This window comes from Chaetura pelagica, unplaced genomic scaffold, assembly GCF_000747805.2.
Source record: "Chaetura pelagica isolate M959 unplaced genomic scaffold, ChaPel_1.0 scaffold401, whole genome shotgun sequence".
Lineage (NCBI taxonomy): Eukaryota > Metazoa > Chordata > Aves > Apodiformes > Apodidae > Chaetura > Chaetura pelagica.
Window position 1 is genome coordinate 2,318,436 of NW_009952259.1, and position 24,257 is coordinate 2,342,692.

At 43.6% G+C, this 24,257-nt stretch overlaps 2 protein-coding genes across 2 annotated transcripts in view; both read right to left on the reverse strand.

The window, feature by feature from the left end:
* The window catches only part of LOC104397492 (fatty acid desaturase 1-like), a 26,973-nt gene extending 19,148 nt beyond the window's left edge, over window positions 1-7,825 (reverse strand). The window contains exon 1 of the mRNA XM_010007453.1: window positions 7,809-7,825. Coding sequence (XP_010005755.1) covers window positions 7,809-7,825 — 17 coding nt within the window. The remainder of the gene's footprint in view (window positions 1-7,808) is intronic.
* A 5,251-nt stretch (window positions 7,826-13,076) lies between these two features.
* Window positions 13,077-24,238, reverse strand: LOC104397472 (fatty acid desaturase 1-like). Its single transcript, XM_010007434.1, has 12 exons — window positions 24,020-24,238; window positions 20,252-20,362; window positions 19,681-19,878; window positions 18,614-18,715; window positions 18,299-18,427; window positions 16,439-16,496; window positions 15,864-15,940; window positions 15,412-15,509; window positions 14,961-15,057; window positions 13,759-13,838; window positions 13,452-13,577; window positions 13,077-13,128 (listed from the first exon to the last, which is right to left on the reverse strand). The coding sequence occupies exons 1-12, from the start codon at window positions 24,236-24,238 to the stop codon at window positions 13,077-13,079; spliced, it is 1,347 nt and encodes a 448-aa protein (XP_010005736.1).
* Window positions 24,239-24,257: the final 19 nt, after the last annotated feature.

Genomic DNA, 24,257 nt, shown 5'->3' on the forward strand with positions numbered 1-24,257 from the left:
AAAATTTATATATATATATATATATATATGAAATACAGTCATGTTGGTTCTTGACTTTTCATCTGGAGGAAAATACCAGAAACATCACCTGAAAATTGCCTGAGTTCTTTCAGCTTCTGCTTATGTGATCAACACAGCATCTCTCTGATCTGCCTCCCTCTTGAGGTCTCAGCCAATCTTTCTGCAGGTTTTAAATTCATCTTTTCCTTCCCCCATCTTCTACAAGTCCACCACAGTTTTTTCTTTCATTGCTGGTAATTCCTTCTCTGCTACAAATTTGTTTGTTTTCCTTTTTGAGAGGTTCACCACAGCCTTGGCTTGTAGACATTGTTGTTCTCCCATGGCTTCTTCTCCCCTTGTTGATTATCAAGATTATCAAACCACTATCAAGATGAAAAGGGAGGATCTAGATTGTGTAGCTGGGCTGGTTCCTTGCACAACCTGTATAGCATCTCCTAGGTTACCCAATGGCCTTGTTTCACCTGAAGGGACCAGATCCACATGTCATCACAATTCTTTTAGGATCTTCTTCCTTCTGCTTCCCTGCTAAGGGCAAAGAAGCAGAAACCAGAAGCTAGTGCTGGTTATTTTTGAGCTGAACCACACAAATGTTGCTTGCCAAATGGCATTGATCAGGTTGGCAGGGGCTTGGGCATGTCATTGCATTTGGAAATGTCAATTTGTAGAGAAGGTTTTAGGTATAGGATAGACACCAACCTCATGTCCCCAGGCCCAGAAGTGCAGCCATCTCTGGGAATGACATGGATTTATAAACTTCAATTTCAGTTTAACCATTCCCAAGTAATTTTTTACTTTGCATCTTACAAATTACAGAGCAGTAAAGAGAAACTGTTCTTAGGCATTTGCTCAGTGTATGCCTGATTTCAAACTATCTAACCCTAAAAAGGGGTGGGTAAAAAACTAAAACTAAACCAAAACCAACCAAACAAAAAAGCATCCTTAAAAGGTAAAGAAATGCTACAAGTGAGGCAGGAAAAGCAGCTGCTGAGAGTGAGCAAAACTATGGCCAGACTCAAAAAAAGGAACTGGGAAAATTAGACTAGATCTTGATTAGGCTTTTGGATTGCTGTTATGTTCTAGAACAGCATTTCCTTTAGATGTTCCATGGAGGATTAACCTGGGGAAGAAGCAGATTGCATTTTACAAACACATTTCCCAGGTGCCCGGTGCCAGCCCAGGATGGATGTTACTGGATGTGATGCAAGTATTGCACTTGATTTCTCTTAATTGCTCCAAATCCTTGATTAGCCAAATCAAGGCCTTGGACTACGCCTGTGGGATACTTCCAACAATCCAAATAGAGTATTAATTGTTTAATCCTAGCCCTGGGCAGCTGCTGGTTGCTTGTGCACTGATTGCTGGCAGGGAGGTGGCAGTGCCAGGCACACCAACCACTCCACAATAGATTGCCTGGCCCAGGACTGCAAGTGCTGTCTTTTGGGCAGGAAACATAAATCAGATTAAACCTGATATTTCAGCTCTATGTTTAATATATTTGTGGGCTTCCTGCTCTCTCTTAGACAGTAACAGGCTCTTCTGGCTGGAGACAATTTGGGTTCTTTTACCCACAACCTGGTGCTTTGACTGCACAGCTCCAGCTGCATCACTTTGTGCTAGAATTAATTGTTACAATCACTCTAACTTTTAATATTCCAATGCACCTAATGCCAGTGATAGTGGTAGTAACCCAGAAGAAAGATGTTTTTTATGTTGTTATTACACTTCTTAGGGTAACATTGTTGTGTTAAGCACACAGGACTTCAATGCAGGAGCAGGGAACACTGTGGTAAAGGATGTGATCAGGCAAAACTGCATCTGTCTTTGTCCTGCCTCAGCAATGAGTCTCCAAAATCACCCCCGAAGTGCTGAAAGGCCAGAGAGGCTCTAAAAACAACAGAGCTGATCCAGGCTGAGCAGCAAACAGGGAAGATTCATAGAGAGAAAAGGAGAAAGCTGTACGTTTCTAGGTGTAACAGCAGGACAACACCAGGAGGAGGCAAACTTGGATTATTTTTCCTAACACTTTCCTTCCCTTTAGCTGCTTGAGAGAGGTTTTTCCCTCTAAACTCTTTGGATTGCAAACAAGCTTCACCTGAGTGGAAACCATGCCAGGATCTTCTACCTCCTCTAGCACTCCAGCCAGTAAAGAGGTCATGGCACCAAGACTGTCACAGTTCAAGGAGAGTTTGGATGATGTTCTCAGTTGTGTGGTTTAGTTTTAGCCAAGCCTAGGATGGCAGCCAACTCAACCAAGTCCCAAATCCAGGAAAAAAAGCTTGTGGTGATGAAGCAGGTCCATAGGTCTGGGTCAGTGGTGTCTATGGCCAAGCCCATGGAGGGACTGAAGACCCAGAGCTGAGCTACCATGTGGGCACAGGTCAGGGTGTGGGTCCCAGGTGAGGCTGGTCAGGGCCATCAAGACCTGTTGGTGTACTCAAGGCCCTGAGATAGTTCACCTTTTCTTAGAAAATGAATAGAGAAAGAGATGCAGTTGGTGATTTTGAGGTTAAGAGGCAGAGAAAGACCAAACCAGTACAGAACACCTTGGGTCATCAGTGAAAGATTTGATCCAATGACCAAAATTTCAGCTCAAGCAAAGCCCAGAATCAGTCCTGGTCAGTGTATTCCTATTTAATCTACCAGTTGGAAGGTAGGGATGCTTCAAAGCACCAGCCTGCATCCCTCTTTATATTTATTTCTAGTAAGACTGTGCTTTTAAAACACATTGCAAGTAAAATAATGTGAATACCACTCTGACCTTCCCAATCCCTTCAGCTTTAGGGTCAAATTCTTGAGGCTCTCTAGCCTTTCTCCCATTAGTTGTCTCAATTTATATATATATGTGTGTGTAAAAAATATAAAATAATATTATAATTGTCAACCAATTATAAAGGTTTCTCTCTAGTGAATGAGGAAAGACACAATAGTTTTCTCCAGATCTGGATCTACTCAAACACTCCTTTGAAAGCCCTTTATAAAATAAAAAAAATAGTTTGATTTGCCTTCAAGCCATAAGGGAAACATCTGACTCCCCAGCTGAAGTAAAATGCACCCAGTAGCAGAGGAGTGCACCCCAAAAATAAGGTAACTTCACATGGGAAGCTGTGTCTCCACATCATCTAGAAGCAGTTTGCTCAAAGAAGGGCCTGAGAATTTACACCTGAAAAGCCAAGAGAGGAGCAACCTTCCTCCCAGACACACGGAGGGCAACATAAAGATCATCTGGTTGATGCTGATCAGGGCCTGAAAGGCATCGTAACAGGAGGGTAAGAAAAGGGCTTCCTGGAAGGGCCAGCTGCTTGGATTTGTTGCCATTATCCCTGTTACCCTTGGCATATTTCCACTGATTTGGCAAGAGATGAGTGGGATCTCCCCTGCTGCACACAGGGTGGACTTGTGGTCAGAAACCACAGCAGACTTCCCTAGAGAAGGACAAGTCACAGAAACAGCCCAACTGCCTCAGTCCAGGCATTAGCATTGATATCCCACCAGTATTGATGTCAAATCCACTGGCAGGGAGGGAAGATTCTTGGGAAATCCACTGGAGTGGGAGGGAAGGCTGGCAAAACACCAGGAGGAAGAAAACTGGAGGTAGCAGCCCAGAGGTAAATCCCTTCACAGGTTGTTATTAGCAAGAGATGGAGGTGGCAAGATAACTTTCCACTATTGGATTTACAACTCCAAGGAAACTGTCTAGGGAGAGTGAGATTTTGGTAAGTGCAGCAAGGGTGCAAGTGAAGTGTCCATACTGGAAAAAAAAGGAGATATTAGTTAAAAACTAAACATACTACCCCTAGTCACAAGTTATATTTAAATATTAGTCAAAATAAGAAACTCAAGCCCACGATGCAAATGCATTAAAAAGATTAAAGGAATGACCTTGCATTTGGCCTTGTTGAACCTCCTGCACAGAAAATAAAATTCCCATCCATGGCTTAGGCTTGTAACCCTCAGATATTGCTATAAAATGCAAATTCTATGGAGCACCTGAGAGGACTCACATGCTTTCAGGCCACACACCCACCACTCCTCTTTCCCCCCTCATGCAACAGACGTTAGAGACCCTCTACGTGGAAGCAGAGGCTTTCCATGTACTTCAAAAGATTAAAAACCAGGGGCATCAATCCAATTTCAATGGCAAGATTTCAATATTCCGGGTTTTTTTAGGTCTAAATCTAAAATCAATGTAGGAGACAATGAAGTCATCAGGGAGGTTGTGGAGTCTCCTTCACTGGAGACATTCAAACCCCACCTGGATGCGTTCCTATGTGATGTACTCTAGGTGACCCTGCTCTGGCAGGGGGGGTTGGACTAGATGATCTTTCAAGGTCCCTTCCAACCCCTAGGCTTCTATGATTCTATAAAAAAAACCAACAAAAACAAAAAAAAAAGAGGGTGAAGGTGACTGCTGCAGGTTGAAACCTGCCAGCAGGCAAACAGCAGGGACAGCCCATGCTGTTGGAAAGCCTCCAAAGCAACCTGGCGTCAAGAAAGCTCTAAAAGAAGCCACAGGTGTGAATTTCTTTCTTCCTCTCTAATGCAGGTAGTCATCCTGAAGTTGTTTATCTTGCTTGTGTCTATAGTAGCTTTTAAATGTAAGTGGGAAATAAAAAACAAACCCAACAACCCCAACATTAAATTATTTGTAATGTATAAAGCTGGCAGGTGAGGAATGAATAAATCATGCTGGTTGACTGCATTAGTGGACAAGGAAGGAGCTGGTGATGCCATCTGGACTTCTAGAAAGTCTTTAGCAGGGTCTTCTACAACATCCTTTTCTGTACATTGATGAGATGGGTTTGATGGGAGGATTATTTGGTGGATGGAGAATTGGCTGGATGGTCTCTTAGTGCCTTGAAGGCTCAGTTTTATCTCCCTGGCTGCCTTCAGCTTCTCACTGAAGGTGTTTTTTAATTTACAAGTTGGTAAGGGCAGTGAAAAGAACAAGTGAGTTAACAAAACAGGATTAAGAAGTACCCTGAGAACCTCTCTTTCCTTCTCAGACACCCACAGCTTGCAGCTTTGTTCATGGGGTGAAGAAGTTCCCATCATCACCCCCATACATTGAGCAAACTGGGTGTGCTGCAGTGTCAAAATTTTAGCCCATGGCCCACAGGGAACATTTAAAGCTGGTAATGACTGCTTTTATGGGCAGCACAGACCTGCTGTGCTTGGCTCCCTGAGTGCCTGGCTGATGGATCAAAGTGCTTCTGATTCAGCAAATTGGAGCTTCAGCTTTGTTGTGTTGAAACAGAGCATCAGCAACCCCAGCAGGCCCTGAGATAAAGCAGGAGCCACCATTCCAAAACTGGTTGACTCTCCTCACCCTGAGGTCACAGCAATAACACAGGGAATCTGAGCTTTAAATCACTTTTTTTAATGCCATAACTCTCCAGCTGTAGTTCACCTTCTATTGGGAGGTTATAAATTGAGCATTCTCTGAATAGGCTGGAAGAAAAATCCCACAGGATGATTTTTCAATATCTATGATTACTGTGATTTGTCTTTCATGACAAACCCTGTTCCAGCTTCATGAGGAGCCACAGCCTGATTATTTTTTTTTTTGCAACCTGCCAGAGTGGCTGAGGCTGTTTTGTGTTCCAAGAGGAACAGAGGAAGGTTAGACTAATACTTGGGACATTTAGCACCAGGGTGGGATTTTCAAAGGTCCTAATAGGTCAGTGGGAATGGAATGAGTAACTCCTGAGAAGAGCCACCCTTGAAATCACTGTCAGCAACAGCCTTGGTGGGCAGAGCTGCTGTTCTTTTCCTTCCCCCACTGGGTAAGTTCCCACATATCCAATTAATAGAGGATAATAAATCAGACATTTTAATCAATCGCTGTTGAATCTCTCTTTATCCCCCTCTCCAGGCATCCATTTTTTGGACACTGGGCTGGCTGGGATATTGCTCTGGCCTAACATTGCCTCTCTTAAGCCACCTCACACCTATTTGCTCTTCTAGGAAGCCACACAGACCCAGGTAATTAAAGCTTCATTCTGTGATAGTGATAAAAGAGGTTGTGAAAGGGCAGAAATGCCCAGGTAAGCAAGGCTCAGGGACACACTGGCTGGTGTGCAGCTGCCCTGCACAAATCTGGTCACAAACATGGAATTATGAGTCAGAGGGAGCATTCTGGCCACGCAGAGTTCTGTGGGCAGCAACTCTTGCAGAGTAGATTGGCTTTACTTGCATCATTAGCTGGCTCTTGCTCAGTGGTCTCCAGGCTGGGCTGGTATAAAACTCTGTGTATCAGCACATCACCTCCTGGCACAAGAGCTGTGCAGTGATAAAGAGGGGATTCTAAAACACATCACCTTTTTTTCACACTAGATACTTAAGCCAAAGCCAAGTGAAGCTGCTGTGTCACAAACAGGGTGGCTTCCAGAGCAGACCAGGCTTATAAAACAAATCTAAGAGTAATTCACACTGGATGTCTGATGCTGGAGACTCTAGATGTTCATGTTTAGATTTCTTGGGTATCATTTGCAATAAACAAATCCAAAAGGAAAGGAATAGAGCTTTAAAAAAAATTGCTGTTGTTTTTATTTCACCAATACCTGTAGACTGGATCTCTTCTAATCTAGAGCAGAGTAACAGCTCGAGTGCCCACCTTTGTGTCAACACCCTTGAGTTAATAAATTGCTAATTAGCCAAAAAAAAAATAATAGTATGGATCACTGCACATGTTCCCATTAGGATATTTCCACCATTCTAATTTTTCAAGATATCACCAAACCCCAGATATAGCCTAAATGCTTACACTAACCATAACCCTGCTGATAAAATACACAGATAATACAAGTATTCCTTGAGGGGTAAATATATTTAAGGATAGGGCAGTCAACAGAGAGAGATCTAGATCTCCTAGAAACCTAAACCATCCTGAGAACTGTATTTTCACATATATGTGTCATATGTTTTCACATATTCATTGTTACTTCCAAGAAGGACTGTTGGTCCTCCAAGGGAGCATAATTTTTTTACCAGGTTCAGCTGGGGGGCCACTCAAATCAATGATGATTTTTTTTTCACTTGATTCTTATTTTTCCTCATGTATCCTCAGCAGTAACAGGCATAAGATCTTTCTGAGAAGTTTAAAAATATGGAATAAACTCTTCCTGGTTAGGATATTGAGTTTCCAACCTGTCCCTGTGCTGAAATTAATCCTGTATTGATGACAGTGTGGTTAGTGCAGTATTACTGACAGAATCCTGAATCAATGTGTGTTTCCATCCTCTTACCCTCTTGTTAATCCTACTTGGTTTCTCCAAGAAATAAACTTTGGAGCCTGGACTTTAGAAAGGACCCAGAGCTGCTGTAGGTTAGAAACCTGTTTGGTTCAGTCATGAGGAAAGATCAGCTCTGATTATTTCTCCCTCCTGAGCAGGGCTTTGCAAGCTGAGCATTTCTTGGTAGGACAAGTGGAGAATTCAAACCTGCAGGCACCTTCTGAAGAGCAAGTGCTGACTCTTCTTTCACCTTGATTTTAGCAACATCTGTTGGTTTCTTTGGCGTGTGAAATCCCAGGGGTGAAAGTCAGTTTTAATCTGCAAGTGCTGAACAAACTAATTGAATGTAATTGCTATTTAGGTCATTTTACAGGGTCACATTGGGGTGCTGAGGAGATAAAAGCAATCCACTCTTCGAGAGCTTAAAGAGAGCCAATCTGACATTATCTTTGGTTCTTCCTGTAGTGACAGATGTTAAGCACAGAGATTATAGTGCTCCCATGGAAGTGCTTTTGCCAACACCCTTGTGCACCTTGTCACCACAACAGCACCTACCTGGTGTCACCTATCATGGTAACCTAGTCTCACCACACTGGCCTCTTCCCCACCTCACTCCCCTATGTCCAGGTGACCACTTGAACTCAACAGTTCATTCAAGAGTCCATTAGTGGCTCTTGAAGGTGCAGCTGGTGTGTTCAGTACCAACCACATGGTTGAGAAGGCTGGAATTAGCACGTTGGCTTCAGACTCCAACTTGTACACCCAGAGTCTTAACTTGGAGCTGACTCCCCCAGCAGAGTGTGACAGAAGACACCACATACCCTAACAGATGTTTCCAACTGGCTCTTAGAACAGTATCATAGAAGGTACCACTTGGTGTTGCTCAAGTTTCCATAAGCTCTCCAGTAACTTCCTTGGTTCTCACTTTGAGCTTGTCCTGGACTTCTGCACACAGCTCCTCATCCTCTAGCATTCAAGGCACCTTGTTGTCTTATTCCAGGGGACAGAACTCAGTGCAGAAGTGGGACAGGAGAGGCACTGATTTTTAAATTGCTCCTTCCTGGTGCTAGAGCCCCACCAGGGTTCTTCTCAGACTGCTGTGTGTGCACAGACCACGTCCCTCAATAGCAACTTCCTCAAAATTATATCAAAACCCAACATCTGAGCAGCTGACTCAGTTCTGGCCAATCATTTTCTCACCCCTTGTGGAGTATGAACAAGAACAGGCTCAGAAGTGCAATGTCAGGGCCCAGGCTGCCTAGAGATAACAGCCTGGGCACCCCATTGCTCTTAGGAATGCAATTAGAGGGGCTGGGAATTGCTCTTGCAATCATCAGGAGCCACTGAATCAAAGGTGTAGAAAGCATCTGAAATGGGGATTGAATTCCTGCCCAGACAAACAATGCCATAAATGAGAGCCCTGTTCTGCCAGTCTGGAAGTCTTTGGAAGCTTCCAAGGGAAGAGGAACACATCACCAGCCAGTCCATACATGGGGGAGAGGTGGGCATGATGGCTCTGGGTGACTTTTCCTAGGGAGAAAATGGAACCTTGGCAATCAGGCTGCTCCAACAACTGCACTGGGGCACTGCCATAACCACCACGTTGTGGAAAAGGCCAGGATCACCTCTTCCAGCTCCATTTTAGAAAGAAAACAAACCTTCTCTGCAAAGAACAGCCCTGCCAGAACGTCAGGCATGTTCCGAGCGCTCCCGTGGGATCAGGGCAGGCAGGGAAATGGAACATGCCCCACCCATGGGTGGGTGATAAGATGAAAATTGCTCAGACCCAGGCAGTTCTGTACATGCACAGAGGCAGAGCTCAGCATTTAAAGAGCCTGAGTAACAGCAGAACACACCTGCTGAGCTGTGGGCACCACCTGAAGACAAGGTGGTCAGCTGGAACATGGTCACCTTGGGTCAGCAGGCTCCACTGTAGATACCATCTCTACTCCTGGGTGACTGTCTCTTAATGGCTGCACACTAGGCATCTACACTGTCATTTCCTTCAGAGTGGCAAGGCTGGCCAGCAAGCAATTATCTAAGAGCTGATGCAGTAACACTGAAGGACTATAGCAACGTTTTGCAGGATTGGGTGGGAAGAGGAATCAGTGAAGAAGACTTACAGGGGAATCTTTTTTTGGTGGGAGGAGAGAGGGCAGGTGCTAAGCTGAGGTCCTGCCACCCAGGGCAAGGTAGGGGGATTTAGGTTATGGTTGGACTTGATGATCTTCAAGGTCCCTTCCAACCAGGATGATTCTATTCTATTTTATTCTATTCCAAGACAACAGAAGAGAAGGAAGTTGGTCTTTTCCTTTCTTAATTCTTCAGCTTCCATCTGAACCATCTGATTCAACATTCTCCCTAAATCTAGAGCCTGAGTGAAAGAACAAAAGGAAAGATAGAAGTTCAGGAGAGGGAAAGTAACCACATATGCCTTCTCCTTCTCTCAAAGACTTCCTCGTCCTTTTGGGGTCTATTGTAGTTGCTGCAGCTTCACTAACATTACTTCTCCATATAAACAGAGATCACATCAGCATCCTGCAAATCCTTCAGAGAACTTACAAGACAGAAAGGCTGGAGTCTGTCTAATCACGAGGAAACAGGGAATGCTGGAGAGTGGGAAAGATGGAAACCCATCTGGAAAGGAATTAAAGGAGGCAATGATTTAAATTATCCATGAGGAGAGTGAGAGAAAAGCCAAGAAGTGCAAGGGAAATACTAGAGTTGTGTGATAAGAGAACAAGAAAAGGAAGTGGAAGAAGAAATAACAGATTTGTTATTTTTGTTATTTGTTCTTGTGAACCATGTTAGAATTTGGCAAAGATCAACCAGCTTAATTGTTAATAACCTTTATGAAACAGATAAAGAAACAAACCAATATTCACACAGACTGTTGGATCAATTTAAGAGGTGGAAACAATCAAAATGAGGCTGCAAAAAGACAGACTCAATAAATTACTACTTTCAAATGAGTAGAATGCAACTAAAGACAACAAATAATCAGTTTGATTTAGGAGAGTGACACCAGAGAGAACCATTTTGTGTCAGTCTTGTATTTAGAGGATTTCAGTGGGACCCAGAATCTACTCAGCAAAGCTTTCAAGTCTCACTGGTAAAAACCCCACAGAACTCCTTAATATTTATATTACTTTCACATCCATTAAAAAATGTCTTTGTGTATTACCACACTATCACTTCAATACTTACAAAATGTGATTTCTGTTAAACATAATTGTGGATCTCACCATTCCAACCAACCCTGGATTTGGGAATGCAGAATTGTTCCAGGTACTGGTTAGAAGGGATTTTCAAATAACAAGCAAAGCAGTGTTTAAAAACTACTTTTAAAATCAGGATCCCTTTCAGTGACATCTCTCAGATGTTATTAGGAAATAATACTAGTACCAGCACATACACACAAGAGATATAAATCAAATTTTTAAAAAGATGTTCTTAAAAAATAAAGGCAAAAGTAAAAAGTGCAAACTCCTGCTTCTTGTGTTGGGCTTGGTATGATTTGCTAGCTAGAAGAAGGCTGGAGGTGTCTGTAGTTTGGAGCACATCTCAGTTGCCCATCAGTGGGTTGCAGATGGGTCACATTGTTCATGGTGATACCTCACGTTCAGATCTTTCATGTCTTCCTCTCTGGGGTGGTTTGTCCACTGAAAGCTGGGGCTCAGAGTTCTGGGTGTGAGTGGTAGAGGAGAGGAACCATGTTCCTCCATATGGTCTTTGCTCTTATGGACAAATTGTCTACCTACTTGCCAGCCAACCAGGTGAGTACACTACACCACAGGTTTAGCCAGTATGGCCCAACTGTCTCACAATGGACAACATCAGCTATCAATTATATTAGAACATTTCATCATTGTATCATCATTCTTGTGCAAAATCAGCAAGATTCATCAGAGGTCACAGACTCTTTCTAAAACAGGCATTGACTTGCAATCTAAAAAAAAACACCACAAAGAGGAGCTTTACTGCTTAGTGTAATTTCTCTTTTTTCGTGTATTCTAGCTTTTCCAGCTGACCAGGCTGTCACCACCCAGCTTGTCATCTTGCCCCTTCCTTCCCTGCTGTTAATGGATACCTGCACATCCCCTTGTTCACTCACACATCCTCCACCTCTTTCATCTGTTATTCAATGCTCATCTCTCCTCATTCACAGTTATACCTTCCCCATCAGGTTTTAAAGCACTTTTCAGTGAAGATATTCTACTCTAGGTCTGCTCCAGCTTTTTCAATTTGTTGACTCTCTCAGATGCTGGTGCTCTTGGAGACATATGCCTCTACACGAGTAGCCATTGCAGTTTCCACCAGCAGAAGCTGTCCTTGACCATAAGCAGGGAAGAGCTAGATCCTCCTTGGGGAGAGCTAGATCCTCCTTGGGGCCAAACAGCTCAGTACCAGGTGCAGAACTGCTAAGAGGGAGTTCCAGGTGAGGAGCTGGATCTTGGGGATGCTGAAGGAGAAGCTAGCATGGCCCAGAGAGTCCTACAGAATCAGGTATGATTAGTTCCTCTTCTGGATGTAGGAGCAGAGCCACAAATGTACTTAGTTGCCTAATAACCATGCAGATGTTCACAGGCCCTTGGAATCACTGGGAAGTAAGCACGTAGGTAGGAATTAATGGATGTAAAAGTCAATTAAAGCAAGATTACCCTTGTAATCTGGGCCTACTCCTCCATGCCTTGGCTTCTCAGTCTTACTCAAAAGCAGGTCGAGAGCAGAAAGCTAATCAGACAACACAGTCACTATTCAATTAAAATATATCCATGTATTTAGGCATATAAATATTACAGGCTTTACAGACTCTTTGGACTGTCTTCCAATCAGCAATTACAGCAATTACAGGTGTAAAACTTAGCACCCAGTTACCTGCTCCCCACGCAATCCATGAACAACACTTACTGGTAACACCTACGTAGTCAGAGGGTGTAGTGTACAGACAACCAGCAGCAATGGGCATGTGTGCCAGGCCATCTTGTTCTGTGCTTACTTATTCTATCTAATCTAGAATATTCCTTAAAGATCTTCCTTCTCCTAACGTGTCCTGATTTCCTGCAGTTTGCTTTGGCCTATCCCATTTTCATTGATCCACTCAGCCAAAAAAAAAGAAACAACAAAAACAACTAAGGAGACCTTATTGTGGCTTTTCAAGACTGGCAGAGGGCTTGGAAGGAATATGGAGACTTCTTACCAGGGCTTGTAGTGATAGGACAAGGGGCAATGGTTTTTAACTGAAAGAAAAGAGATTTAGGTTAGATATTGGGAAGAAATTCTTCACTGTGAGGATGGTGAGACACTAGAACAAGTGGCCCAGGGAAACTGTGGCTGCCCCATCCCTGGAAGTGTTGAAGGGCAGGTTGGATGGGGCTTGGAGCAACCTGGTCTAGTGAAAGATGTCCCTGCACATGGTGAAGATTGGAACTATATGATCTTTAAGGTCCCTTCCAACCCAAACCATTGCAGGATTCTATGACTATGAAGAATTCCCTTTCAGACTTTCTCCATAAGGAACGAGCTGGTTCCTCCAATGAAGTAAACTGGTCAAGCTGAGTCAAGAGCTACTTCTCCCCAGTTTAAAGGCCCAGTTCACCATGGCTCTAAAGGCTGAGATTCAGAGCAAGAAAAATAGAGGTTAGTGGTTGGGAAGGAGAAAAAAAAATGCCTCTAAGCCACTTCCCCACCCATTTCTTACTGAAATTAACTTTGCCCACCTCCCGAATTTCTATGCCAGAAGACACACACACACTGATGGTCAGTGCTGACTTTTTGCAGCAGTTATCTGGTGAAGAGGTTTCCTTTGAGAGCTGCCAGTCTCTACCCATGCAGATAGGCTTCAAGCCAGTGCTCCCCAGAATCCTTCAGTGAGCTGCAGGAAGAGAACATAAAAAAATACCAGGTATGGGGAGGCAATAATCAACTTCATGGGAAGTTGGAGTTGAGATGGAAAAAGAAGTAAATGGAAACATTGGATTAAAAACTGCATTGACATCTCATAGCAAAATCTGACTACAGGGAATGAGTTGAGAAGGCTTAAGGAAAAGAAAAAGAGCTTTAAAACTCTGAAAAATGTTGAAAATTGAAGTGATTTTAGAAAAACCTAAATAAATTCCAGGATTGATCTCTCCATGGATGTGAATTTGCTTTGCATGCTATTACAGTGCAAAAATCATCTTGGTGGTTGATACTTACTGCAAAATATCTACAAAGGCTGTCAGTAAAGGCTTGGTTTTATAGTCAATGCCATGCTTCTCACAGAGGGCTTTCACCAGGGGAGCTGCTTTCCAGTAGTTGTGTCGGGGCATTGTGGGGAAAAGGCTGGAGAATTGGAGGAGAAAAGGATTGTAAGACTTTGCTTGCACCACTCGGTTGAAAATCTTTCTCTTCCCTCCACCCCAGCAGGAGAGCAAAGGGTCTCCTGAGATGGTTTCATGGGAGACTTCCTGGCCTTGTAAGTGCCTCACATTATTCCCTCTCTTCTCCACAGAATCATACTCACTGGTGCTCAATTTGGAAGTTCAGGTGCCCAGTGAACCAGTCATTGAACAGAGATTGTTTTACGTTGCATGTTGCATGGAGCTGGGAGGAAAAAAAAGACCAAAGAAATAACTGATTTAGCTTTTATTTTTCTAAAAGGCTGATCATTGAACCCTAGAAATCATCACCCACCCTTGTCTAGCATGAAAGGCAAGTCAGTGTCAGGGGTTATAGGTATTATTGCCCTGAAGAATTAAATGAAGTCTAGATTGAAAGGAGTTTTGGGGATAGAAGTTAATTCAGCTGCTCAGGAAGAACAACTTCTTCACTGGTAAGCACAGCCCCAGCTGTGATTCTTTAAGAGGTTCCCCTCACACCTTTTACTTGGGTGGAAAGAAAAGATGCCCCATCAAGAAACAAAACACATTCTTGTGGCCTCCTCTGGCCAGGATGAGTGGAGTCAGGTGCAAAAGTATGAGTACAACCATTTGTGCACCCAAGCTTCATCTCACCTCGTTTGGACCCCTCTAGTTTGAAACCTGCACCTGAGCTCATCACTTTAGAGTCAATTTTCATCATGCCAACCATCTGACTTGATTTAGATGTCTCTCTTAGAGCAAGATGAATCATGCTCTGGAGATGGGCCTTTCTCTCCAGTGAGTGTAGCAGGTGTTCAGATGTAGACATCCAGGTTTGGTCAGATGAATACCATGGTGGGTCTTTTCCCCTTAATAGAAGGAAAAATTGGGAACCCACTATATGGGATTATACTGCTGGAGGCAGTAGAGGTGTGAGGAAAGGTGTATTTCCATATTCATTCTAATCAGACCCAAATCTTGTCAGATTTACCTTATCTGCAGTAAACCTATAACCTGTGGGGTGAAAAAATCAAGGTATCCTGTCCCATTTTGCCTCACTTTAGTTGGCCTCAGAAGGAAATTGACTGTTATGCCACCAGTACTTTGTCACAATAGGAAAGGAAAAGGGTTGTGAAAAATGTGTCAACATTTTTGAGTGAAAAAAATAGGAAGTTTTAAAAATCTAGATGTTCTGTTTTCTTACTGAAGTTTTAACTATTTTGACTACTACTGAAATGTGTGCCTGTTTATTGAACAGCAAGGACAAACCTCTTTACCATGGCATTAAAGCTAAGAGGCCAATATTGTCTTTGTCCTATAATTCAGGACTGCAGTCCCACTCTTCCAGAAGAAAGAAAATTCTCACCTGAGTTGACACCCAGTCCTTGTTCTGGTCATAATCAATGTCCATTGGAATGTGATTCATCTGTGTCACCCAAATAAACCAGTTACTCTCTAGGTACCTGGACAGATAAACACAGGAACACTTGTCATATCTCTAACCACCTCCAAATTTACCATTAAAACCCTTTCCTGAGTCTAATCTTGAGTACAAGAGCACTTTGGCATCATTCAGGATTTTCTATTCCATCCCTTTGCCTCCTAAATTTTGGAGTATCTTCTGAGCTGGAGTTTCTTGACTTTCTCCATTTGTAGCTGCAGATGTTCCTGAGCAACCACCACCACCCTCCCCAAGTGATGCTGTTCCTTCTTGGCTGACTATTTCTGAGAAAACTGCAGCAAGTACAACCAGTTTTCATTTCTTTTTCACTTCATCATCTTTGATATTGATTAAAAATATTAGCCACGTGTGTTACCTGCACCCCCAGTAGTACACCATGAAATTGTTAAATCCCATTAAAGGAACATACATGAGACAGACTCGGATGTTGAAAAGCACAATCAAAAAGAGGTCCTGTAAAGAAAAAAAATAAGCCAAACAACTAAATAAAATAATAAACAACAACAACAAAAACCAACAAGATGAAAACAAGCCTTTGTGGAAGAAGTCCATCCACTCCCTCCTCTCCCCTTTGCTTGAACTGCAGCATGAAAATATATAGTTTCCTATAGTTTCACTTTCATTCAGCTGCTAAGAGGCTAAAAAGCCTCTCCTAAAATCTTTTCCCTGGACCCATTCCTTTCCTGCTGCAGCAAGTCTGGAATCAGCCTTTTTTGATCTGAAACCCCCAGAAGAACCTGAGGTGAAGGTTAATACAGCCACAGAGTGGTGACATTTTATCTTCTAGCCCATGAAAGTTGTGCTTACCAACCAGTGCTTCCTCTTGATTGAAAAGTAGAATATAATCACTTGGAAGAAGGGTATAATTGCAAGTGGGGCCAAAACTGGAGGGAAAAAGGAAAACAGAGAGACATTTATACATATTATGTACACATATATATATAACATTTATAATATAATTTATATTTATATATATATTTATATTTTATATATTATATAATATATATATTTATCTTTATAATATATACATATAATATTGAGGGGTGGGCAATAGTTCACTCAAAACCTTCTTATTTGCAGTGGAATAAAAAAATTGCTTTCATTCAGACTAACTACTCATGTGCCCACATCATCTCTTCTTCTGTTCATCTCCTCACTTCTTCATTTCTTTCCCATCCTTTTCTTTCTCATACTTGGTTCACCCTTACCTGGTACCCAACATCATATAACCCCAGAGACATAAGGGGCAACCCCTCCTCATGTGAACCTTCCTCATTGTGGGGGAAGCTTCCTGAATCTAGGATTTCAGTGGGAGTATCTTCAGAACCTTTCTCTGGGGGAGGAGATGCACTCATGATTTTTAGGTGGATGGGGGTACTCACAGAAGAAATATTTGTGCTGATGATTGTAAGGCATGAACTTTGTCTTCTTTTTTCCAAGCTGAAAAATGAAAGGACATTGTGATGGGGCAGTTGAAGACCTGAGACCCTTCATAAAAGTATTTCTTACTTCTGGCTGGTCAACAACCACCTCTTGTCTCTAATCCAACCCCTCTTCTTGAGAAGCAGGTGCTAAAACCTCCAGAGCACTGGAGAGACACAAGTTGCATTTCAGGCTCTGCATCCAGATACCAGCATTACACTCATGCCAGAACAGAGCCATTATTTTTAGGAGAGCTCCAAAATAAAAAATGCTCAAAAATGCTCCCAAACAATTTGAATTTTGTAGAGGAAGTTTCCAGTGATGGTGATGAAAGTCTCACCTAACCAATTCTACCTATTCACCCTGCAAAGACCATGGGTGGTCAGGGAAGGACAGGCTGGTAAGGTGAAAACCAAGACCAGAACCTTGATGGGTGACAAATGCAGGATGTGTTTGCTGTGAAAGCTACACCTGAATTTCCTTATTAGATAAGGCAGGATGCAGGCAACCCAAATTCTTGAGTCAGAGAGGAGATAATGCCCAGAATGACACAGCTGTCCTAAAATGGCCACAAGTTCAAAGCAGTAAATACTCTCTAAAGGCATCTGCCTTTGTTGTTGTTGTTGAATATTTTGCCTTCAAGTACCTGAAGCACCAGGAGGTGAAATATTAACAAAAAGAACAGTTAAATTTACTGCCTCACAGTGTGGTTTTTTTTCACTGTTTGCACAAGAAGGTTTTTAACAACATCAGCAAAGGACAAAATAAAAAGGAGGTAAAGCAAACTATTACTGACAAAAAAACCCCACCTTTCAGCACCTCAAAGATTTCTTCACTGGATCAATACAGAAACAGAACAAATGAACTGGGCTCAATTAAGCCCCTGGAAACAATTTTGCCCACCCATGGGGTGCCTATCTCTCTTCTGTTAGCAACCAGAAAGACATGACAACTAGTTTCCTTCCTTCCTTCCCCTCCCTCAAAGCCAACCCAGCAGAACCAGCCCACTCTAAAGGGCTAATAAATTCAGAACCATGGGGGAATCTTTCACAGACAAAGCCCTTCCCACTTGCAGCTGATAGTTTTCTATGAAGAAGTAGTTCCTATAAATTCTCTTTACTGGAGCCTTTCTGAGACTACAGAGCTGGAATTTTCCACATGCCTTGGAGAGCTGTAATTTCTCTGCTTATTCCCAGCTAAAAGAGAGTGAAACATTATTTTAAGAGGCTGGTTGTCTAGCAAAGAGGCCATTTCATCACCCCATGAGTAAAGAGAATTGTCAGAGAAATAAAAGGCAAGAGAGATTTTGCCTATTCTGACGACACCAGAAATCTCAGGGGTGCAGGGAGAGGGTCTGTCCATGGGTTTTATTTTTAGGAAAGCCATAACTTTCATGATTAAGAAATGATTTGCTATGCTTGTGTTTCATGCATAGCAGTTGTTTTGGTCCTGAAGGATTTAGGTGCTAAACACCTCCTACAGCCAAAAGGTCCCAGAACGAGCATCTGATTCACTCCCTGCTATCACTATCACTATCAAAGAACACCTCACCAAGGCAAGTGGACTGATTCATCCTTTGGGCTGCCTCCAAGGTGCTTACCCAGCTCTTCAGAGAACTTCAGCACTGAATTTAAGACTTTACTTCTCAGGAGCTGGTGCCTCAGCATCGTCTTAGCTCTCCTGAGACTCTCAGCCCTAGGACCACTTTGGAAATTCCCGTGAGGTTATGTAGCCAGGCACAAACTGGGTTATGATTTTACCTCACTCCATAGCTTTCTGTCCATGAAATCTTTGCTGCTCCAGCCACCCCCCATGCTCACCTCCTTGGAGAGGGTCTTTCCCAGGCTGAAGAGGAAAGGGTGCATGTTGAGGTCGGGGTCCTTGCGGAAGCAGTTGGGTTTGGCGTGGTGCTGGTTGTGCAGGTGGTTCCACCAGCTGGCTGGCAACCCCTGCAGGAGAAAGAGAAGACCAGGGAGTCTAGCTAAAAGAAAAATAATCAACTATTGCATCACTTTTTATCCACCTGTGATTAACATCTGTACTACCCTTCCCTGAACGTAGCGACACTCCTGTTCATTGCTTAGTCCCGATTAGCCCCAGATAATATTCCCACCATGAGGCAATTACCCAATTACCTTCAGAACATTTATCACAACAATCTGCATAAGTCGGTTCCATTTAGTCTTCTTCAAGACAGAGCAGTGCCCCAGATCATGCTGGAACCAGCCCATCTGGATCTGGAAGACAAAAGGATCACTGAGGGAACAGAGTCACAGCAGCGTTGCATCAATTGGCCTCAGGAGTCTCTGTAATTTCATGGCATGAGTACATTTTCCTTCTGGTTTGGGGAAGAAACCTGCTGTCCTACCTCCTCAATGCTGAGAACTTCCTTTTCAGGCTACTGTCCACTAAAGCTGCTGAACACCAGGTACTGACTTGGTTGGAGCAGCTTAAGGGAAAGCAGCAAAGCATCGTTACAATCCATGTAACACTTCCAGCATGGAAATCTTTTGCCCCCACTGCAAATACACAATTCCCAAGGAACCAGCTAGAAAATATAAGGACTTCCAAATTATAGGTTACTAGGCAAGTAGAACAGATTGTTTAAGTAATGAGTTGCTTGGCACTTGTTCCATGGATGTCTGAGCAAACATAAGGTTTCAGTGCTATGAAGAAAATCGTTCTTTCTTCCTCCCCTCATCCCCCAATTTCTCTCACCTAAGGGCCACAAGGTCCTGTTCCCTCCTTCCCTGCATCAACCCTGATGTGTGTCGTGCCTTTCTGTGCTTCAGTTTTCCAAACCAGCAGAAGACTATTCAGGGTTAGTGGGTGCAATTCACTCATAAAAGACCCAACAAACACAAGAGCCATCAGGCAAAAAACAGAAGGAACACGGAGCCAAAAGTAGAGCTGGGAATGAAATATTCCTTCTTTTGCTGGGCTGATTAGATCAACTCATCCCATCTTGTGGAACTGCCAGGTCCACAACAGCCCACCAACCCTAGTGAGCAGCTTGTCAGTAAACCTAGATTTGCTGGAGGCAACAAAAATTGTGGTGCAGAATGTGCTTGTGGTCCTGAGCCAGATGCCAGGATCTAAGAAGAGGCAATAAAGCACGACCAGGGCATCAACATTCCATTCATCCTCTCCATCTGGAAGGACCAAACATGTCTGCAGTGTCAAACAGCTGCCAGCACTTTACCTGAGCAGTGGTGAATAACACCATGCCAACCACGAAAGGCACTAAGGATATCCCAAAGTACCAGACCACAAGCCAGGATGCAGCATCCAGTACCAGGAAGTGAAGGAAAATCAGGAAGAAAAAGAGGGAATTTGGCTTCAGAAGTCCCATCTTCTCAATAGTGCAGCGCAGTTCCCGAAAATCCTCCAGCAGGCATTTCTGTGGGTGAAGTGAGTATTAATGCACTGTCTGTTTTGAAAAAGGAACCTAGCAGAGCCAGGAAGCCCAGAGCAGCCCTGGAATGCAGAGGAGCAAGGCTGTCTGAGGGGAGTCTGTGCAAAAAAAACCCCGAGCCTGAGATCAACTGGTCTTGGTTTTGCTCTGACTGAGAAGAATGTGGAGCTCTGGGGCTCATCCCTCCAACCCCAGTGGGGATGCAGTGATGCTGGGACCAGGCATGTTTCCATGCTACTGTCCCACCAGCCACCCCAGAGCCCAGTAGCAGAGATGGTTTCTCCTGCCTCTCTGGTTTTCCCTCTCCTCCCACGCTGAACGCCCAGCCATTCCCACCACTGGATTCTGGGACACTCACTTTCTTATTTGACTCAAAGCTGGGCTGATCTGGTGCCAACTCCCCAATCAGCAGAGATTTCAAGTATTTTTGCACCAGAGACTTATCACTGTGAAATGCAATGAATGCATCCTGAGAAAGACAAAAAAGGGATGGGGGGAAAAGAAAGGGTTAAGTGACCAGGTGCTGAGCCTCTAGTTTTCCCAGGTCTTTGATACAACACATAATCCAGTTTCATAGAATCATAGAATCTTTTCATTGGTCCAGAGGCTTTAGGATTTTAGTTCCTTTGATTGCTCCCTGTAGTTCTGTGCCACCAGCTGGAGCTTGGCCCAGGGAAGCTGGAGAAGTTTCAAGAAACCAGATACCATAAATGTACCTGGGTGAGGCTGGTAATAAACATGAAAGTGTTTGATGAAAAACTCCTTGCGGAAGGAAACACGCTCTTTCATCTGCTTGTTCCAGCACAGTCCTTTCCCAGGAGGCTCCAACCAGCAGCCCTGCCCTATGGATGAGTCCCAGGAGGAGAAGAAGGTGTCAGTGCCTTCACTGGGTGCCTTTGCCATGCTCAGGATGATGTTTTTAAAATCCTGTCTTTGTTATGCTCAGGCAAAAGGGGAGACAGGCTGAAGGTCCCCACACAGCAGGACTAGCTGGGCATCTCTTCCAGTAAGATTTCAGACTGTTTTGGGAAGCTGGGTAACACTGGTGACACAAAAGGTCTGCCCAAGAACCATTGGAAATACCAGTTTCAAAATCATTTATCAACTGTGGGTTAAAAGGTGAAAGTCCAGATAAAGCAAAACTCTTCTTTCACTCATGTCCTCAGGGAATTTTCCAGCAGAAAAGTAAAAAGGTTGAACATATTCTTTTGTCTTCCAAAAACAGTAGATACAACAAAATCCTCAGAGTCTGAGCATCCAGGAACTTGCTGATTTGGGCTCTGAAGGTCAAGGTAGGTGATCATGGCACATAAAAATCAAGTCCCTGGCATTCCTCCCAAGCCTCTGTGTACAGACAGTCTATCCCTGAGTACTTTAGCCTAGAGGAAGTCAGAGCAAGGTGACTTTGTGGACAGGTGACCCTTCCACGGTTCCCTAGTGGCCTTTTGTCCCAGCGACTAACTCTGTCCAGGTCCAAAGGACTGAGGAAAACTTTCCATCATGATTCTGTGCCTCTCATCCTACAGTTTTTATACATTTTTATGTAGCTCCCTCTTGCCAGGAGCACCAAAAGTGACTCGAGCTGTATCTTACTGCAGCTTGGAAACAGGAGCCAGAAACCTTTCAAGCAGGATTTCCCATCCACTCTACCAGCAGGAGAGATTTTTATCACAGAACTGCAAGCCTTGCAGTCCTGCAGCCTCTCCTTTCTCCTCCCTGCTCTCTAGGCCCTGATTTTCACCTTGTAGGAGACATTAACTTTCAGAGCTCTCATCTGCAACACACCTCATCTCCAACATCTGACATCAGTGCCATGTTCTGCCAGGCATATTGCCTGTATTTACAAAGTAATACACACAGAAGTACATCATTCTCACCACATGTATGTAATTATGAGCTCTGGAGGAAAAGAATCCCCACCATATAGATACAGTTATGAGCTCTAGAGTAGGCAAAAGTAATTGGGAAAAAATCCTGGAACCTGGCTTGAGGCAAAGTCATCCACCAGGTGATCTCTTGAGTCATCTTCCAGTCTTGTTTTTCTGTAGAACTTTGTATTTCTCAGAATCTGTGACCATTTTAGAAGCAAAAAAAAAAAAAAAAAGAAGAATGATACAGAGTCACACAATAAAAATCAAGAGCAAGACAGGAGATTAAATCCAGAGTGTAGCCACAACCCTGACCACTGCTTGGAGTTCTGGTCCTTCTGTCTTCAAAGAGATGTAACCTAAACACCTGTAGCAAAAAAAAAACCCAACACAACAAACCCCAAACCACAGAAAACCAGAGTTCTGGAACAGCTTTTGTACTAGAAGACTGCCTTGGAAAAGAGGTAGCAAGTTTAAGAGTTTTAAAACCCCCCTGGGTAGCACTGAGGAAAAAATGATGGAAAATGTAGTCATTGTTTTCATAAGACAAGAATGGGATTAGCAGAAAGTAGGTTTAAAATGTGCCAAAGTATTAATGAGGCTTAATGAGGGAAAACAGGCTGTAATATTATTGTAATAACAAACACAAGGAAGATCAAAGGTTGCTTTTCAAACTCAGCCAGACCAGACAAATTCACTGCTGCTCAAACCCCTGGGGGCCTTTAAAGCACAATAATAAATCAAATTCAAGCCTCTACAGGGGTGGCTGCAGAAACTGGGAGGACATAGCTTGGGGACAGATCCTGCCAAGCATCCTGGATCCCTTGACTCCTTCCATTGCAGCCCAGGAATGGAAACTGCAGGAGGTGGCACCAGGCTACAGGGATCCCTGGGCTGCCCTTGGTGTAGTTGGACTCGAGGATCTTCAAGGTCGTTTCCAACCAGATCAATTCTGTGGTTGGTCTTGTGTTCTTAAGAGGAGCAGCCTCAGTGTTTGTCTCTGTGGCTGCAGTAAAATCATTACACAAGGCACAAAACATCAGCTGAGAGGGTTGATTTCAGATCCTCAAGTCAAAAAAAGCAGTTTTCATTTAAAATAAGACTTTCAAGCAGGCTTAAACCCTCTTGAGAGCAGACCACAGAGAATTAGCATGCACAGGGGGGTTACTGGAGCAGAATTACTGGGAAGGGAAGAGGTTGGTGAGAGAGCTGGTGGTGTTGGTGGCCCAGAAAGACTCCAAAGCCTTGTTTTAGTTCATTTGGGAACACTAGGTATTTTTCTGTCTCCATGTCCAGTAAGGTGAAAGCTATAAAATGCATTTAGGAACTGACCTGAACCATTCTGGGCCATGAATCAGGAAGTCCTGTCCCATTTTATTAACCCAAACCTGAGGAGCTCGACAGGCTGAGCAATTTCCTTGATGTCAGACCATCTTGTCACGACACAAATTAAACCTGGGTCTCCCACATCACAAGTTTATGCCTTAATCCCATGTTCCTGGGACACATATCACATGTCTGACTATTCAGAAACACAGGACCTACTTTCAGCAGTCACTCTGCATATAATAATTATTTCTGTCAACAAGCAACCAATTATTTTAGATAAACCCTCTAATAATTTTGCAGGAAGCTAAGGAAAAAACCCACCATTTTCAAATAGTGATTATTTGTAGAATTTTTTCTCCTCTCCTGCAGCCAGTCATCATTCTGTTGCTTTCTCAGTAATTTTCCCTGATTTTTTATTTCTTTTCCCCCTTCTTTGAAGGAGCCTTTTTGCTCAAGACTCTCTTGAGTGACTGGCACTCAAGTGGCCTCTTCTCTGCCTTTACTTCCTCCCAAATTACTTGATGTGTGGATGTTTCCTCCTTCATATCCATCTCATCTATCTTTGATGATAATTTGCTTCTCAACATCCATGTCATGCTGGCAAAGTAAAAACACACACTGAGCATTCAGCTTCCAACCCTCTTCCCTTTCTCCCTGCTAACCCAGAAGCAATTCCCAGGCCCCTGGAGGGACAGTTTGCCTGCTCATTCCATGTGCAAGACAACACAGATGGACATTGCAAGTGCAACGAACCTAAACAGAGCTTCACAAATTGTGCAGCAGGTGACTCTGTCCTTGAGGGTAACCAGAAGTGTGGTCAGTGCCAACTACCTGGTCAGTGCCAACCACCACAAGCTCCTGGTGTCCCACCATGCCATCCTACCCTGCCAAAGGCACCACTTCCCCCCCAGCCTTCTCCCAGACCTTACCGTAGCATCTTGCCCCGCGTAGTGTCTCAGGATCCGGCTGCCTCCAGGGTGTCTTTTGGAAAACTGGCTGACATCATAAACCTTCCTGTCGATCACCAGCCACTGCTGCTGCCCTTGGCCATGGCCATTGTGGAGTTTGATCTCTTCCCAAGTGAGAAGCCGTGGGAAAGCTGGAACGGGTCTTGTCTCCTTTTCTGTGGAGCCAGTCCGTGGAGTCATCCCTGCTGGGAGGTGAGCA